Source organism: Trichomonas vaginalis, chromosome V, assembly GCF_026262505.1.
Source record: "Trichomonas vaginalis G3 chromosome V, whole genome shotgun sequence".
Lineage (NCBI taxonomy): Eukaryota > Parabasalia > Trichomonadida > Trichomonadidae > Trichomonas > Trichomonas vaginalis.
Window position 1 is genome coordinate 9,844,096 of NC_067207.1, and position 13,467 is coordinate 9,857,562.

Below are 13,467 nucleotides of genomic sequence, written 5' to 3' on the forward strand. Positions count from 1 at the left end.
ATTTGAAAACAAAACTCTTCTAAATCCTATTGCCTTTGCATCTGAAGGACTTTGAAGCCAACGAATTGGATAGTCAAACCTGTATGTTCGGGATGAAATTTCTTCATCTGAAATAGTCCTACCAGCATTTGTAAAGATATAGTCTAACGGTTTTGTATCTGCTACTTTTGTTCTTTGTTTTTCAGCCTGAAGCATTTAATATATGTAAAAATATATTGTTTTAAAATTGTATGCCATTTCATATTTCTCATCTAACAAACAAGTTTCCCAACTCTGCTTTTATTCTAGCAGATTTTCTATCCATTCTATATGGGGGCATTTTTATAAAAATAAAAAAATATTTTTTTCTTTACTTAACATAACCGCCTGCTGCCATAAGTCTTTGACGCCAACCCATACCAGCTAATGAAGGTTGACTTGGTTTAGTTTCCAAACTAAACTTTGGTTTTGGTTTATCTTCAGTTTTTGGTTTTTCTTCTTCTATCGGTTTTTCGTCACTTTTCGGTTTCTCTGACTTTACTTCACTTGCAGGAACAGTTGTGTCGTCAACATCTTCATAAATATCATATGCCATTTGTTTTTGTTTTCCTTTCAACTTTTTGTGTTTGTTGTAAAGTTTAGAATATTTCGACTCTAAGTCAATGAGATGTTCTATAATGAACTGTTGGTCAGTGAAGTAAACTTTTCCATCTGTTGTCTCGAAAGCTCCTTCAGACTTCAATATTTTATTTGTGAGAGTCTGGTTCTTTTTTGAGATACTTGCCGTTCCATTTTTATGAAAAGTGACTTTGTAGTTAGGGTTTGTATTTCCAGACCTGGCACTTTCTATTATTGAATTTTTCTCTTCATCTGTAAGTTCTTTGACAGGTTTTGACAATGGTTCTGAACTTTTTGTTTGTGGTGTCAAATCTACCGTTTCAACTTCTTCGGTCATTTCATCTCAGTAAAAAATTTTAGTTTGGTTTGTTTTCAACTGGTTGTTGTTGTTTTTTAAGTCGGTCTAAAACTTCCTGAGGTATAGGAAGAACTTGACAAACACGTGGTGTAACTGCTGGAAGCCGACAAATCCATCTTGAACCCATTTGTCTCAATGCTGTATTGTTCATTTCATCTCAGTAAAAAACTTTACATTCCCCAAGTTTGAGGCGGTTGAGGTTGGTTATTGTTTACCCACTGTTGTGCATGGTTATATCCTCTGTTAAGAATCTTTCACCTTGGTCCATATAGTGTCCTGCTTGGTTATAGTAGTCATTTGCTTTGTTATAATAGTTTCCTGCTTGTCTTCCTACATTGTCCATCCATCCTTGAACTTTTCCTCTTGTTTCAGGATTTGGAATAAGATTTGTTGCATCTCGTGCTACATCCCAACCTTTCTGTACAGTTTGTATAATAGGTTGTGCTTTCTCTTTAAGTATACCTAATGTACTCAAAATCTTCCTTCCAACTCCAAATACACCTCTGGCTATTGTTCCCACTGCGGGCAAAAATCTGGATGCAACTCCTGCTAATGCGCCAAATAAACCCATTTCTTATAGGATAAAAAATGACGAATCCAAACAAGGACCCCTATGTTTCTAAAGCAACAAAGAAAGCACTCATGATAAAAATCTTTAGTTCAACACCAAATGCTTGGTTTATGGATATCTTGGAAAACATTCCGAGGTATAGAGAAGATGGACCACCATACTGGTTAATATTTGTCGGTCAAAAACACAAGATACTGTGAAGCCATACCATTATGGTCCAAAAATATTTTAGATGTGAAAACTGCTTTGACAATATTCGTTGACAAATACCATCCAACAAAACTGACATCTGACTGTGAAAGTTCTTTCAAATCAGATGATGTAAAAAACTATCTGCGTTCAAAAAATGTAAACCAATATTTCATTGTCGACCAAAACCATTCTGCTCTTGGTGTCATTGACGGTTGTATAAAAATGTTAAGAGACTTAAACCAACCACAAGGTGGTGAAGCAAATGAAATGTCATATGACGACAAATATAGACACTTCTCCATGGCAAAGATGAGACAAGTTTTAAATATTTACAACAGCCGTAAACAAAAAGGTTTGGGAAACCACTCCCCCGAAGAAATGAAAAACAACCCTGACTTAGAGAAAGACTATATATTTAATAATTTAGTCAAAAGAGACAAACAAGAAAGAATGCCGGGCTTCAAACTTCAGAAAGGTGACAAAGTAAAAATAGAAATACCTAAACGCGACCCATATGAAAATACTATTGACTATGACAACAATGGGAACCCGACAGGTACTCACATTCGTGTTCGTAAAAATAGAAGAAAGTATACAAGAGAATATTATGAAGTTTTAGGCAAACATGGCAAAATGTACAGACTGCAAGCAGAAGATAAAACTACTATTGTCAGACCTCGTTTCAAACTTGTCAAAGTTCAAGGTGGTATACTTTCAAAGACAGTTCCTAACAAATATAAGACAACTCCTGACGAATATGCTAAAGAAGTTGAAAATGACGACTAAGCATTTCTATACCATGCGTAAACTGTCATGTAAGGTGGCATGTATTCTTTACTTTGTCCCGTTGTTTGCGTATATCCTGAAACGTGATGTGTATGGTTTCCTCCTCCCTCAGTGTTACTCCAGTAACAATTTATAGCAAACTTAACGTTGTCTTTAACATCATATCCTTTACCTTTTATCATTGCTGACCAATCCCAATATCTATGCTTATGCCAACCTGCTTGAGATGTACTTAAATCTATGTAGTGACTGTGTGCAGGTAAATTTTCACCTGAAATCGTTTTACTTCCACCTGTTTCCTTTGAAGAGTTTGCACAATACAAAAACCTGTCGACTATTTGAGTCCAAGTTCCAAAACCAAGTACTACTTCTGGTCTGGTAGAGTTCATTGACGTATAAATAGAGCCTATAGGATATAATGTTTGAAGCATTTCTGTCTTTAATGTTTGAAGCTCTTTTTTGTCTGCTTTCTTGTCATATAAATCTTGAGCAGTGAATTTAATATTATGTTCATCCTTCATGACATAAACATCTTTACATCTAATGTTTCTCATCGTCGTTATGTCGTCATCCGATGTTAAACCTTGTGGAAAGTTAGGAGGTTTACAATATAATGCATCCCCACCAGTTTCTTCAACCGTTCCTTCAATACTTTCTATAGCAACAGTTGTAAAACTTGTATGTGTATGAGTCTTATTTGCTTTCTTCTCTAACTCATCGTTAACATAAGTTTTATCTGCTTTAAGGTCTAAACATCCTGAAACCCATCCTGTATCAGCTTTAGTTTTTAAAATCTTCGATGTCCATTCATGATACCATTCAGCCCTTTCTATAATTTCATTATCTTTTTCATCCACATATTCCTTATCTGCCTTCTTCATTAATTCACTAGCCATAAGTCCCTTATCCGCTTTCTTTTCAAGGCTAACGTTTAAGTCTGTTATTTCAGATATAGAATGTGTATGTCCAACGTCACTTTTACTGTTTAAGGTTTCTTGTAAGTTTGTAATATTTGCAATGGTATGTGTATGTCCAACGGCACTTTTACTGTTTAAGGTTTCTTGTAAGTCTGTTATTTCAGATATAGAATGTGTATGAGTCTTTTTAGAATATTCGTTTTCAGCTCTTGTCACTTCACTTGACATTTTATTGTCAACATATGTTTTGTCTGCTAGTTCAGGATGAGTATGTTCTTTTGTTGCATAAGCATTGTTAGCTCTTTCTTCTTCTTTTGCTATTGCATCGTCTACATATTCTTTGTCAGCTTTGTTGTCAACATCTGCTTTCAAAAGAAGTTCATTTATAGGTTTCTCGTTTAAAGTTCCTTTTGTTGGATTTATACAGACAGTATGGTTCTTCTTGTCTTGAAATAGAAACTCATCTGTCATTGGGTTTAATGTCAGTTTTAAGTTTCCTTCTTTCAATGACTCAGATATCTTAGAATAGTTTGAAAAGTTTGTTGTGTTCTTATTTAGAGCTTGCATAATGAGTTGTCGGTTGTGTTGTATTTCTCTCATGGAAGCAATATCTTTCGACATTTTTATTCTAGATAAAATATGCTTTCAATAGAAAAAGAAAATTCAAGAGTTGCTACAACTAAACCATTAGATGAACTTTTTACTAATGTCGGTCAAAAGTTTGAGACAGAGACCGTAAAGCATGAAGGCTATCGTTTTGACTACCCATTAAGATGGTTAAGAGACCCATCTGTCACAAAAGCTATTGGCTTTCGTAGAATGAAGTTCATTTCAGAAGCCATACATGGTTTCCCATTTACGGTCGGTTTTGAAGTTCGATACTATAACAAAGAAAAACGTATGTATGAGAAATTTGAACAGGGAAAACTTTTACAAGTTAGTTTGCTTGTAAACTTAGAAACAACTCTTCAAGCTTTTCAAGAAAAAATAAACGATATCTATATCGAATATGCAAAACAGTATAACATTGACGAAGGAGAATACCATCTCGATATTATTTATGACAGGAAAAATGCAACTGTTAAAATCAATAGAATAGAAGACCTTGGAGAAAACGTTTATATTTCTACAAAATATAACAACTTGGCATGGTATAGATTTTTGAGGATGTTAAATCAGCCTGCAGCATATCCAGTACACCCAGACTTTTATGAAGTCGAAAACCCTAATGGAACATATGAAAATGTTTTCGACCCAGCTGCTATTATTGTTCATGCTTCATTTTCTGGCGCCCAAAACTCTTTCTTATGCTTGGCAAATGACTTTTACGAAAAACCTACAAAGTTATACGAACCACCAAGTGGAAGTATTTCAGACTTTCAAGTATGGTTTACTACAGATGGAAGAAAAAGAATAATTCCATTATACCATGCGTTTTACTTAGAACTTAGTTTCATATACAACTACTATCGAACGGTAAAAATATAATTTTTTAATACGGTTGAGGTGTTGGATTTGGTTGCCAACTAGACTGTGGTGCAGGTTCAGGCTGTTGTATAACAGGAGCTTGCTCTTCTGGTTCAGGGTCTTTAGGTATAATACCAACGAACTGACCTACTCTTTTACCAATATTTTTGACACCGTTCCATACTCCTCTTCCGACAGATTTTATTCCATTCCATATACCTCTTCCAACATTTCGAAAGAAGTTTCCTATCTTACTGAAGAAACCCATTTTACTATATGTAAAAATCTAATGTCCGCCTAGTCTCTTACGTTTCCTGTTGAGTTCCATAGCATTCTTTAACTGGAGCTCATACATTCTGTTTCTCCTCTGGTAGAAAACATATTCTGGGTCAACTCCTGTGTTCGCGTCATCTGCATAAAGTTGTTTATATCCCACTTCAGGGTTTGTATAAAACTCTTTCCATCTCATATTTGCATACCATGGTGGCAAACCTAACGCAGCGTCATTTGACATGGCAGTTTGCATTTGTACATCTGTTGGCACTTGACCATAGTTTGCCATTGCAGTTTGTATTCTAACTTCATTTGGAATATTCTCTGGGTTTGGTTGTCCAGGTTGCTGTGCATTCGCTAAGTTCTGTGCGTCCATTTAATATTAGATAAAAATATCTCTTACGAGTACATATACTGAACATTTGCAGGCATTGGTTCATCTTCATATTCTCTATATCTTTCTGCCACGTCAAATAAATAAATGACACAATGGAAAAAACCTAAAACAAGTAGTCCTATTTCAAACCACATTTACTTACTAATAAAATTTCTTTGTTATGACACTTTCTCCGGTTTATAGGACCTCTCTCATATTCTATCTTGTCATATATAAACTCATAGTCATGTATGTCCTCTAACCATCTCATAACGGTTTCCAAACCACTTTTATCGGATGTAAAGTAAAAGCATGGACAGTTATGTAAAACGTCTAAAGTTTCTAAAGAGTCTCTCAAAGTCCAGTCTACTTGGTATTGAAAATCCCATGTGTTATAGAACGGCGGGTCCACTATAAAGAAAACATTTTCCTTGTCTTTATATTTTTCATACAACTCTGTCCAATAACATCTCACAAACTCTATACCCTCAATATATTTTTCTATGTCCTCTTTGAAAACATTTGTATAGTTAAGATATAAAACTTTTGACATAAGTGTTTCAATGTCATGAACTCTTATAGAACCACTATATAATAGTCTAGCAGATATACTATCCCAGTCTATATATTCTGCTTTTTTCAAAACCTCTCTCACAATATTTTTGTTATCTAATGGTATACGTTCCATCTTACCTATAGGTATCTTTTCTTTTAACTCTTTCAATATATTGTTTGTGTCTGGAATATGTTTGAGACGGTCCATATAGTTGTCGAAGTCATTGCATATAATCTTTGAGTCTGGGAATATTGTATGACATAAATGGGATATATAGAAACTTCCACCGAACAAATCTACAAATGTTAGACCATTCGGTAGTTTCTTAAGTTCTCTCAATATAATATCTTTACATTTACTCTTATTTCCAAAGAACGGTAACGGAGGTTTTGTAAAATTCATTTATATATAATAATAAAAATGTTTTTACCCGAAAAGTGACAGAAAAGTGACAAAGCATGAAAACATATATAATTTGTGAAAAGTGAAACATTATATAATGTTTTCGACCCAGAAGAAGGCTTCTTCCCAGAAGCAATGGAGGAAGAAGAAGAGTCCTCCGAATTCACACCAGAAGACTAACAATTTTCCGAATAAAAACTTCATTTATACTAAACATCTTCGGGGCTAGAGGGCACGAAGTGCCTGGAAGCCCCACTACCTTTTTTTTTTAATATGAAAAATAAAATTGACTTTGATTAAATGTTTTTATTTATCATGCAATTCTTCTTGCGACCAAAGATTTGAATAAAATTTCAAAAAATAAGATAGCTTAAAAAATAATATACGGTAGTGTTTACTAATAGATGAATAGTATATAAATTCTATTAAAATGGATTTGATCCAAAAAAATATAAAACCAAAAATAATTGTTATAATTGAAATGAAGAAGTAATTTAAAACAATTTTATTTATGATCAAATTTTATATATTTTTTTGGATCAAATCCATTTTAATAGAATTTATATACTATTCATCTATTAGTAAACACTACCGTATATTATTTTTTAAGCTATCTATTTTTTGAAATTTTATTCAAATCTTTGGTCGCAAGAAGAATTGCATGATAAATAAAAACATTTAATCAAAGTCAATTTTATTTTTCATATTCAAATGGACTGAGTGTTAACATTTAACATTTTTTGCTAATTGTCGTCAAAAATTAGGCGTAAAGCAAAAATTGATATTTCATATGGTTTTATGATAGATAAGCATTATATTCCCACTCATTATATTCGTAAATTTTGAGGTTTATCCTTCGCTTTTAAGATCATTGAATTTGATTTTTATATAAAATAGTTATATATTAGAAAATAATATGAGTTTATGTGATATTATTTTTCAGAAGATTTCATTCTATATGCCTATGAAAAGTACTCTCAAAACTAACTTTTTCCTAATTATAATTAAATCTAGAATATTGTATTATGCTTAGTATTATTTCATTTTTCTCATTCAATTTAGAATTTACAAATGTCAAAAAATTGAGAGCTGTCACTTTTGATGAATTTCTGTTTATTACAATTCCAAATTGATTTTAGATTTGTGGGGAGCGTCAAAAAAATTGTCACCTTTATTCGTTTGATCAAAAATCATCAAAAGAAAAGAGTATCTTATATCATTTACTGGACAATAGTCTCTTACTGTAAATCCCTATCGACCAATACCTCAATGTACAACATTTAAACGCCTTTTTCTGCTCTTCATGAAGCATTTCGTTTGGTTCCTTCACAACAGGTCAAAGGTTATCGATTTAGAGAACATAGCATAGAGAATTATTGAAAAGGATGTGTTTGGTTTATATAGAAAACATTACATTTTTCGCAAGACTTTTTGTTTACTTTTTTATCGGCGTGAACTTTGAGATTTCTCAAGGGCAAAACATGATTGGATTTAGATTGTATAATGCGAGCATTTATAAAAGATTATAGTTTCGAGTTTGTATTAGAGTTTTTTTGATTAAGTTTGAATAGAGAAATTGAAAAAGAATTGTAAAATTATTGCCTTTAGATTTCCATAGTTCAGGGATGCAGAGTTCCACTAGAGGTGAAGCGCATCACTTGGTTGTTTTTATTACAATTTCAGAAAATGTAATTAATATTTCTCGTTTTTAGACAGATTATCTTCTCAGAGTCTGTTTATCATATATATTCATAATAAATTCAAATATAATAGTGCAGTGATTTTTGGCATAAAAACACTTTGAATTCTATTAAGTCTCATCGGAAACTGTAATAACAAAGAATTTAAAATAAATTAGACCGTCAAGATAAACGCCAGTAAAAGAATTCAATGTATACAAATTCTTTTTAAAAAATACATCATCATTATCATACAGGTTATATGATTTAAAAAAAGAAAAATTGAAATGAATTATCTTTATAAACTTTTCAGGGAATTTTTTTTGTCAGCAATATATATAACTATCACTGATCAATAATTAAGCGTTTGGATTTGATAATGGCCTCAATCTTCACAAAAATCCAATCAATTATCTCAATATTTTAACGTGCATATTTGATTGGTATATTAAAAATAATAACAATTCGTAATAATTTTTTTGAATTGATTAAATTTTTTATCAACAAATATTATATTTACTTAGTATATAATCTGATTTTTAAATAGTTAAAATTTTTGATATTTGAATGCTCAACTCAATTTTTATTTAAAATTTATATGATTTTCCTTTTCGATGTGAATCTTTTAGCAGAAAGGTCCCCAATATTCAACGGAAGTTCAAACTACATAGTCTCACCGCCACCTAGCAATGACCAACCTCAAGATATTATCTACGGGACCCATTCCTTTTTTATAAAAAAACATAACTACTCACTACGTTCGCAAAAACACAATTATTGTTTTCCATCCTTTTAGACATTCGACAATAATTTCAGGAACGGCGATTTCAGGGAAGCTTCGCAAAGAATTTCTTGGTGATACAAATGTATTTGCAGTTAACTTCAAAACGAAAGGAATATTAGAATTAAGGTCAAATATTGGATCATCATATATATTTGCTTCCATGTTTGATGCAGAAAAAACTGGAATTGGCTGTAATGTTTTTTACATATCGGTTGGAAATACTACTATTTTAAGTGCAGGACAGGGTTATTCTGATAACGATACACGATCATATGATCTAGAATTGAAATCAGGAATTAAATATTGTACCCTTTTTGCATTTGTTCCTGAGAAAGTATCTCTGAAAATACAATACAATCCTCTTGCAAATGTGACTATCTTCGATGAATATGGCCTTCCTGTCGATTCAAATGATATTCAAACGCCTGTTTTCATTCGATCGTCAGTTTCAAGTTCGAAATCTTCTTCCTTCCATGGCATTGCCTATCTTTATGCCTCAGTTCAAGTTCTCGAATATCCATATTTTTATGGGCTTCTTGATTCAGATGAGTCGTTAGGATATACTTATTCAACTGTAGATTCATCTAGATTAACCGTTTTAGCTGTTACCATATCAGCTATTTCCTGTATATCATTATTATGCATAATATCAGGAATTTACTACATGTTCTTTTATCGGAGAACATATTTTCTCAATAAGGAGGATGATGAAGCACCAGATATAGTTGAAAAAGTATATTATGATGATAGAATTTCAAGTGGAGAGCTAGATTCTGGTAAAAACATAGATTCCATCGAAGAAAAGGATTCTGACATAGATTCTTGTAATGATCAGGTTGAACCAGAACCAACTAGAGTTTTACAAATGAATCCTTATGAAGATTCTGAGCTTTGATAGATTTTATAAGTTCAGCATTGATATGTATCTTTATATATTATAGTATATTAGAAAATTGTTTATAGATTTTGTTTTTTTATAAAAAAATGTTAATATTATTCGGAAAATACTTTTGTTTCTTGAGGAAAGACTTGTTAATTCCTTTCCAGCAACAAACTTGCAGGAGATTTCAAAATGAGGCACTTTCGAAACAAAATATAATACATTTTTAGCGCAAAATACTGGAAATTCAAATGGTAATTCCGTAAGAGTTAATTTTTTCCATGTGATGAATGTTTTTTCACTTTAATGGTTTAGTGATAAATGTTTAATTTTCCTGTCTTTTGATTTTGATGCCGGAGCCTCCAGTGATAAACCATTAGTGAAAACTTTTTTTCAATGATCAAAAGACAGGAAAGAAAATTGAAGAAAAACCTGCTTCTGACCTTTCTCAGAGGAAAAAGTCAAAGCCACACTCTAAGAAAAACTCTGTTTCTAATCAGAACAACACTGACAGACTTCCTGTGAAAAATAAAAGATCTAGATCAGTGAGGAAGCCACGTGAAGAGTTCCCTAAGCCATAATTATATTTGTTATAGATGTTGTATTTAGATATTAGTTATGTTTTGCGATATTAAATTTGTTTTTTAGATCTTTTTTTTTAAATTCCTTTTTTTTCAAAAATAGATCTATAAACATAACAAAACTCTAATCAAATGTATGCTTACAAGAAAAAATACATTTTCTTAATATCTTCCTCACTTATATCTTCTTTAAAATTTAATTTCATCTGAAGTGTAGAGAAGAATACAAATTCACAGCGAAATTGTTTGATTTATTAAAAGTATATTTCTCATCATGCACAAATTTTGTGGGTTCTAAAATTCCATTTTCCAAAGTTTCCACATTTATTTCATTCAATGAAAATATGCTCAATATACGTACCAATCTATGTAGGAACAATGTGCTATAGATTGTATCCCCTATAGCTCCTCAGATAGAAAGATGGAAACATCCAAAGTCTCTTTAGAAGTGAATGTTTTTTAAAATTAACTCTGGAATAAATGTGGAGTGTTAAATCCATCAATTGATATGTTAGGTGGCATTGTTCTCATTATGAAAAGGTACTTTTTACTATTTTCTTGTTCCTATTTAGCCCGAACGAGGATTTGAAGACAGAAATTTAAACAGTAAATTTATTGTGGTAAATTTTTAATTCAATAAAAATTTGACACTTATGAATTTCACTTCATTTTTTATAGTGAACAATGTTAGGAAGGTTCATAACAAGCGGTTATGAAGATGAATTAGAATTTGATTCTCTTGATATAATAGGTTTTCAGTACAACACATTTTTAAATTTTAAAATTAAACAAGTTCTAAAAGGCTACTCAAGCTCTGACATTGGATATTCATTTCCAATTGAAACTAAATCTACTATTTCAGATATTCTTTTTGTTATTGGTGATAAACAAATCAGACCTCAGCTTAGAATGTCAGAAGAAGCATCCAAAGAATATCAGGAGTCAAAAGAAAAAGGATATTTATCATTGCTTGGAAGAAATTCATCAGGAAATGGTATCATTTTCAATTTCGGAAATTCTCCAGATGAAACTAAAATTGAGGTCCATTACACGATCTCTTATTTGGCAGAAGTAAACAATCAAGGATTTTTCTTCAGATTCCCTATTGCTTCAAAATATCAGCATGGATATGAAACTTCGTTGCCGAGATCAATTTCATTTTATCTCAAAATCAAAACAGATAAAAACATAAGTAAAATAGAAGCAAACAATTCAGCAACAATCAATCAGTTTGATAATCATAATGCATTCATCAATCTTGACAAATTTGAACCAGCTATCTTTGTTCAAACTTTGATAAGTGATCAAGACAAAAGCACTGCAGTTTCAAGTGATGATTATATAGTAGTATCTACATATAAAGAATTTAGCTCCAAATCAAATTGCTATGAATGCAAGGCGGATTATTTCTTTGTTATTGATCGTTCCGCATCAATGGAAGGTGATCGCATCGAAAAAGCAGTTAAATGTATGCGTCTTATGCTACAATCTCTTCCTATGATGTGCAGATTCTCAATAGTATGTTTTGGATCAGAATTCCAATCATTGTTACCAATTGTTGAATATAACAATGAAAACGTTTTGCTTGCTATGAATCTTATTAAAAATATTAATGCAAACATGGGCGGAACAGATATATACCATCCATTGGAATATATCTTCTCACAAAATGGAATGACTAAGAAAATTTTCCTCTTAACAGATGGCGAGGATAGCAATTCTGAAGATATCATTAGATTAGTCCAAGAAAACAAACAATTTGGAAACATTTACACGGTTGGAATTGGATCTGGTGCAGATTCTGGTCTTATTAGGAATCTTGCTGAGGTAACAAATGGCAAGTGGACATATGTTTTAGATAATGAGAATTTCAATGAGAAATTAATTTCATTACTATCTTCATCTATTGAATCTAACTCGGTAGATATTACAATACATGCAAATGAAACAATTGCTGAGACAATTCCATCAAATCCATATCCTTTGTGCTCGAATATTTCTCAAAACTATTTCATTAAAGCACCTTTCTGCGAAAATGTTTTGATAAGTTCAGAAGAATTTGATCTGCTTGTTCCCGTAATGAAGATCGAAAATGGTATTGGGATGAAAAGCCTATTTACAAAGATGATTATTCATGAGTATGAAACATATTTGAGAACTCATAATGATGAAGCGATGAAACAAAAATGCATTGATCTATCTATATCATCTGGAATTCTCTGCAAATATACGCATTATATTGGTTCAATCCCAGAAAATGTGATTCAACTTATTAACGAATTCTGGAAGCATCAAAGAGAAATTTGCTATTATTCAAGACCATCTGAGAAAGATTATGAAAAGATGCAAGACATATTCGTTGAATGTCATATGACTCAAAGCCAAGCACCAATTCAAGAACAAAATGATATTGAGATTGTTGATGATCGTGATGAAATTGAGAAACAAAACATCAATGGATCATGGGATAGCTTTGATGCAATGGATTCCGAAATTAAAGAAAAGTATGGTGAAAAAGTTGCTGCTACAGTTGCAGCAATCCTTTATATTATGAGAAATCGCAAATCTCAGATTGATGAGCTATCATTAGTTCTCAAGAAAGCTTATTTCTTCTTAAAGAAAGAAGTCAAGGATATTAATTGGGAAGAATTTATTAAGAATAAGCTTTAACATCAAATGAATAATAATATTTAAACAATGATTGACTAAAAATGAATAATATCTTAAATTAATTCTAAAAGATCAATATATTCACATAATGTTTGTTAATATTTTAATTTATGAAATTTTGATGTTAAAACAGAAGTCATTCAAGCAGATTCATTTCGGTACGGTTACTATATCAAAAATGTAAAGAATAAATGAAAAAAAAAAATAATGGAATCAAATATTGAATAATAACTTCAATTTTTTCTTCCTACATATATATTTTAAGTATTGGTGGATTTGTTGTTCTGCGTTAACTCTAATTCATGTTTCAAAACTCAATCAGTATATAAAATTTATATTCAATATTGAAATCAAATGAAAATCATATACAGAATTATT

At 31.5% G+C, this 13,467-nt stretch overlaps 8 protein-coding genes and 2 pseudogenes across 10 annotated transcripts, besides 3 other annotated features; 4 read left to right on the forward strand and 6 right to left on the reverse strand.

The window, feature by feature from the left end:
- Positions 1 to 3,535: part of a mobile genetic element that runs on past the window's edge.
- TVAGG3_0308850 (phage tail repeat-like family) lies at positions 350 to 934 on the reverse strand (the record flags this gene model as incomplete). Its single annotated transcript, XM_051229764.1, has 1 exon — positions 350 to 934. One exon carries the CDS (start codon positions 932 to 934, stop codon positions 350 to 352), a length of 585 nt encoding a protein of 194 aa, XP_051099494.1.
- Positions 1,126 to 1,526, reverse strand: TVAGG3_0308860 (annotated as a pseudogene). The gene has a single exon. A coding segment is annotated over exon 1 (401 nt).
- On the forward strand, positions 1,544 to 2,397 carry TVAGG3_0308870 (annotated as a pseudogene). Its single transcript has one exon. A coding segment is annotated over exon 1 (854 nt).
- TVAGG3_0308880 (phage tail repeat-like family) lies at positions 2,501 to 3,385 on the reverse strand (the record flags this gene model as incomplete). The annotated part of the gene is made up of 1 exon (XM_051229765.1): positions 2,501 to 3,385. One exon carries the CDS (start codon positions 3,383 to 3,385, stop codon positions 2,501 to 2,503), a length of 885 nt encoding a protein of 294 aa, XP_051099495.1.
- A 61-nt stretch (positions 3,536 to 3,596) lies between the features above and the next one.
- Positions 3,597 to 4,042, reverse strand: TVAGG3_0308890 (phage tail repeat-like family; the record flags this gene model as incomplete). Its single annotated transcript, XM_051229766.1, has 1 exon — positions 3,597 to 4,042. A coding segment is annotated over one exon (446 nt), but the record flags the coding sequence as incomplete, so codon positions are not given.
- Positions 4,043 to 4,321: 279 nt separating this feature from the next.
- Positions 4,322 to 4,909, forward strand: TVAGG3_0308900 (uncharacterized protein; the record flags this gene model as incomplete). Its single annotated transcript, XM_051229767.1, has 1 exon — positions 4,322 to 4,909. One exon carries the CDS (start codon positions 4,322 to 4,324, stop codon positions 4,907 to 4,909), a length of 588 nt encoding a protein of 195 aa, XP_051099497.1.
- Positions 4,910 to 4,913: 4 nt separating this feature from the next.
- Positions 4,914 to 5,156, reverse strand: TVAGG3_0308910 (serine threonine-protein phosphatase family; the record flags this gene model as incomplete). Its single annotated transcript, XM_051229768.1, has 1 exon — positions 4,914 to 5,156. The coding sequence occupies one exon, from the start codon at positions 5,154 to 5,156 to the stop codon at positions 4,914 to 4,916; it is 243 nt and encodes an 80-aa protein (XP_051099498.1).
- Positions 5,157 to 5,174: 18 nt separating this feature from the next.
- On the reverse strand, positions 5,175 to 5,537 carry TVAGG3_0308920 (uncharacterized protein; the record flags this gene model as incomplete). Its single annotated transcript, XM_051229769.1, has 1 exon — positions 5,175 to 5,537. One exon carries the CDS (start codon positions 5,535 to 5,537, stop codon positions 5,175 to 5,177), a length of 363 nt encoding a protein of 120 aa, XP_051099499.1.
- Positions 5,538 to 7,577: 2,040 nt separating this feature from the next.
- Positions 7,578 to 7,614: a mobile genetic element.
- Positions 7,578 to 7,614: a terminal%2Cinverted (terminal inverted repeat of Banshee-A3 transposon ID:TVAGG3_0308930).
- Positions 7,615 to 8,781: 1,167 nt separating this feature from the next.
- On the forward strand, positions 8,782 to 10,375 carry TVAGG3_0308940 (uncharacterized protein; the record flags this gene model as incomplete). The annotated part of the gene is made up of 1 exon (XM_001286185.1): positions 9,119 to 9,734. A coding segment is annotated over one exon (616 nt), but the record flags the coding sequence as incomplete, so codon positions are not given.
- Positions 10,376 to 11,103: 728 nt separating this feature from the next.
- Positions 11,104 to 13,089, forward strand: TVAGG3_0308950 (vault protein inter-alpha-trypsin domain-containing protein; the record flags this gene model as incomplete). The annotated part of the gene is made up of 1 exon (XM_001299928.1): positions 11,104 to 13,089. The coding sequence occupies one exon, from the start codon at positions 11,104 to 11,106 to the stop codon at positions 13,087 to 13,089; it is 1,986 nt and encodes a 661-aa protein (XP_001299929.1).
- Positions 13,090 to 13,467: the final 378 nt, after the last annotated feature.